At 50.9% G+C, this 4,283-nt stretch overlaps 1 protein-coding gene across 1 annotated transcript in view; it reads left to right on the top strand.

Annotated features, from left to right (window-relative positions):
- The window catches only part of LOC123926569, a 31,960-nt gene extending 30,466 nt beyond the window's left edge, over nt 1-1,494 (top strand). The window contains 2 exon segments of the mRNA XM_045980527.1: nt 93-740; nt 813-1,494. Of these exon segments, the coding sequence (XP_045836483.1) occupies nt 93-740; nt 813-1,420 (1,256 nt within the window). The 3' untranslated portion in view covers nt 1,421-1,494.
- Nucleotides 1,495-4,283: the final 2,789 nt, after the last annotated feature.

Genomic DNA, 4,283 nt, shown 5'->3' on the forward strand with positions numbered 1-4,283 from the left:
CAGTCCCTCTGAGAGGAGCTACCGAAGTCTTTCCGTAAAGAGCCATCACGGTCTCTCTGAGAGGAGCCTTCGAAGTCCTTCTCTAAAGAGACATCATGGTCCTTCTGAGAGGATCCACCAAAGCTGCCTTCAGATGAGCCATCACAGTCCCTCTAAGAGGAGCCACCGAAGTCTTCCTCGGAAGAGCCATCACGGTCCCTCTGAGAGGAGCCACCGAAGCCTTCTTCAGAAGAGCCATTACAGTCCCTCTGAGAGGAGCCACCAAAGTCTTCCTCGGAAGAGACATCACAGTCCCTCTGAGAGGAGCTACCGAAGTCTTTCCGTAAAGAGCCATCACGGTCCCTCTGAGAGGAGCCACCGAAGTCTTCTTCAGAAGAGCCATTACAGTCCCTCTGAGAGGAGCCACCAAAGTCTTCCTCGGAAGAGACATCACAGTCCCTCTGAGAGGAGCTACTGAAGTCTTTCCGTAAAGAGCCATCACGGTCTCTCTGAGAGGAGCCTTCAAAGTCCTTCTCTAAAGAGCCATCACAGTCCCTCTGAGAGGAGCCATCAAAGTCCTTCCCTAAGGAGATATCACAGTCCCTCCGAGAGGAGCCATCAGAGTCTTCCTTGGAAGAGCCATTACAGTCCCTCTGAGAGGAGCCACCAAAGTCTTCCTCGGAAGAGATATCACAGTCCCTCTGAGAGGAGCCACCTAAGTCCTTCCCCAAAGAGCCATCACGGTCTCTCTGAGAGGAGCCATCAAAATCCTTCCCTAAAGAGTTATCTCAGTCCCTCCGAGAGGAGCCATCAGAGTCTTCCTTGGAAGAGACATTACAGTCCCTCTGAGAGGAGCCATCAAAGTCCTTCTCAGAGGAGCCATCGAAGTCCCTCTGAAAGGAGCCATCACAGTCCCTCAGAGAGGAGCCATCGGAGTCCCTCTGAGAGGAGATGTCACAGTCCCTCTGAGAGGAGATGTCGCAGTCCCTCTGAGAGGAGCCATCAGAGTCCCTCTGAGAGGAGATGTCGCAGTCCCTCTGAGAGGAGATGTCATAGTCCCCTTGAGAGGAGCAGTCGCAATCTCTTTCAGAGAACTCATCACAGTCCCTTAGAGGTGAGAGGACACAGTCCTTTTGAGAGAAGACAGCACAGGACCTCTGAGAGGAGAGGTCGCAGTTTCTCAGAGAGAACTCACTGTAGTCCCTCTGAAAGAAGTGGACGCAATCTCTCTGAGAGGAACAGACACAGTCCTTCTGAGCAGAGCCAACAGAGCCACTTTGAAAGGAACCAGTACAGTTGGCGTGGCAAAACCCATCTCAGTCCCTCTGCGAGAACCCATCACAGTCCCGTTAAGAAGAGACTCAAACACAGCTCCCCTAGGGAGAGGCTCAGACATGGTCTGTCTAAAGATTGCAAGGGCTACTCAAAACACATCTCCTAGAATGTTGCCATGGTACTTGATGAAGAAGCAGAAGTTTTTATAGTCAAAATGTGGAGATTGTTGATATATGAAACAGAAGCCAAGAATATTGGTCTTGTGAAGTAAAACTCTTTTTACATTTAGAATTCCGTTTCAGATTTCTTCTTTTTTCCCACCTTCAGAGGACTTTTTCTTTGTCTTTTGGCTTTTTCTTTGTCTTCAAAGACATTTGTGAGATCTGTAAATTTTTTTTCAATGTAGAAAATGTGAATTTTTTTGTCCTCTAATTTGTTGATGCCCTGTGTACTCCCTTGGTTGTAAAGACATCTGAATCCTGCCTTGGTTTTCTTTATACTCACCAGGTACAAATTACTGGTATGTTTTATAAGCCGCAGCTACTCTACACAGCCTATCTGATATAATCTTGTTCTGCTGATTTATTTCTTGTAAATATTAAAATGACCCCCCCCCCCCAAAAAAAATATGTCTCCTAGGGACCACACACAAAATACTCCCAAACAGGCCAAGTTTAGAGGCCTGAAGCTGAAGGATGAGAAGAGATTCATCTCCATTATTTACTGTCTGGTTCAAGATTTCACTGACCTGCCCCTTTTCTGGCTTCTTTCCTGCTCAGCCACTGCCTCCGATACCTGCACCCTCAGCAGTCAAAGAGCTTCAAGGCCTCTCTACCTGGAGGGAGGGAGGGTGGGAATGGGTCTGTAATTTCTCTAAATAAAGGGGCAATAATTGATCTCCACCTAGAAAGACCACTCGTGTGCTGGAGGTGGGGAACGGAGGGTGAAGGGATATTTGGTGTCCTGCAAAGGGATGGAATGCGAGGAAGGGGCCCTGAAGCCAGGTTTGGGGCTCCAAACCCCACCTACAGCTTCCTGGGGTGGGGTCTCAGAGGAGGGAGTCATGTCACGTGACTCACTCTGGCCACAGCCCCCTTGGAAGCTGCCAGGTGGAAGTAGACCTTCAGACCTGGGATCGGCGGCGCCGACTCCATATCCCGCTCAAACTCCTAATACCATATTTCTTGGAATCAAAGATGCATCATTTACTTATTTTTTGTTATTTTTTGTTTCAGACAGCATGAGTGGGGAGGGGCAGCGGGAGAAGAAGAGCGAATCTAAGGCAGATTCTGCAACCAGTGCAGAGCCCAATGCAGAACTTGATCTCACAACCCTGAGATCATGTGCTGAGCCGAAAATTCAGAGTCAGATGCTTTACCCACCAAGTCACCCACGTACCCCAGATACATCATTTAAAACTTCACATTCAGGGGCTCCTGGGTGGCTCACTGCGTTAACCCTCTGCCTTCGGTTTGGGTCATGATCTCAGGGTCCTGGGATCGAGCCCCGCATCGGGCTCTCTTCTCAGCAGGGAGCCTGCTTCCACCTCTCTCTCTGCCTGCCTCTCTGCCTACTTGTTATCTCTCTCTCTGTGTCAAATAAATAAATAAAATCTTTAAAAAAACTTCACATGCAACCCAATTTCTAAGAAAATAATATGTGATTATATATATGCTTAGGAATTGATGAAACCTACTGACTTGGCTTCACTGGCTAGATTCTTCTTTTCAGGAGCTTCTATGTAGAGGAGGAACCTCTGCTTTCTTCCTGGCTTCCATCTGGCCCCAGTTCTGGCCTCTGGATTTGCCCTTCCAGCTCTGGTCCCAGGTCTACCCCCTCCCTCACTAAGCCTCCCTCCCTCTCAGTCGAGACTTCACCCTCCTCTGAACTCCACTTCAAGTCACATCCTTTAGTTTTCACCGAGCTTCTCAATTAGTTGAGCCACAGTGGTCCAACTTCCCCCAACTTCAGGCTGTTAGGGGTTCTGCCTTAGATCCCTTTTTACAGTTTTCAAAGTTCTGGCTCTAGCATCTAGCAAGCACTCAGCAGGAACGTTGCTGCCTGAGTGAAAATGAGAGGCCCAGGAGGAAAAAGCAATGTCTGAGGAGGAATGCTGGCTGTGAGAGCAGTCTGGGAAGTAGATGGCCAAAAAGGGTGTGGCCTGCCTCACCTTCATCCAGCACTTTTCCACCAGGCTGCTGCTGCCTGAGTCCCACACCTTGAGGTAGCAGTTGACAGCACGGCTATACTCCCCAGCCTGCTCCCACTGGCGAGCTTGGTCCACGAGCCCCTCCATGCCCCTAAGATGAGAGTACACGTGACCAGAACAGGCTGGGCAGCGGGGCCTATCCGGTGCATACCTTGTGACCCACCCTCCAGCCCTGCTGACACTTGCTGCCTCCCGGCGTCATATCTGGCCCCTTTCTTAGTAGCCTCCCGCTCCTACTCTTCCTGCAGAGCCTCCAGCTGGCCCGGCCATAGTCCTTGCAGACCCACAGGGCATCACTCCATAATCCAGCCTCCTGCTCAGATTTCCAGGTATCAGGAAGGCAGAGGCCGGCATGACACCTTCCCACTGCCACACAGGTGCTGTACACTATGGGCCACAGATCCCTAGGTCCTTGGACCTCTCTCCTCCTTCTTGTCTCCTTCCCCCTCTCCATTGCTAACTCTCTGGATCTTTCCCAGTAGTATTGGTTAGTGTAGTGCTCTGTGGGTTCTTACACTCTCTCCCCCTCCCCCTCATGGCCCTGAATCCGGTGCCCTACCTTATAATAATTGAGGGCCAGGCCTGGTCCCTGGGCCTGAAGCAGCAGCACTTCTGCTTTTGGAAAGTCCTCCTCCAAGGCCCCCCGGACCTGCCCCACAAGCACCTCGGCGACACTGTCAGGATCGTGAGCCTCGGCCACACGCTGAGCTGCCTCCCAATCCTGGTTATGGACAAACCTGCTCCCAGAAGAGGACACAGGGGAGGCTCAGTACAGGACTGAGGCCTCAGTAGTGGGAGACAAACACCCATGTCACAGGGG

This window comes from Meles meles, chromosome 16 (assembly GCF_922984935.1).
Source record: "Meles meles chromosome 16, mMelMel3.1 paternal haplotype, whole genome shotgun sequence".
Classification (NCBI taxonomy): Eukaryota; Metazoa; Chordata; class Mammalia; order Carnivora; family Mustelidae; genus Meles; species Meles meles.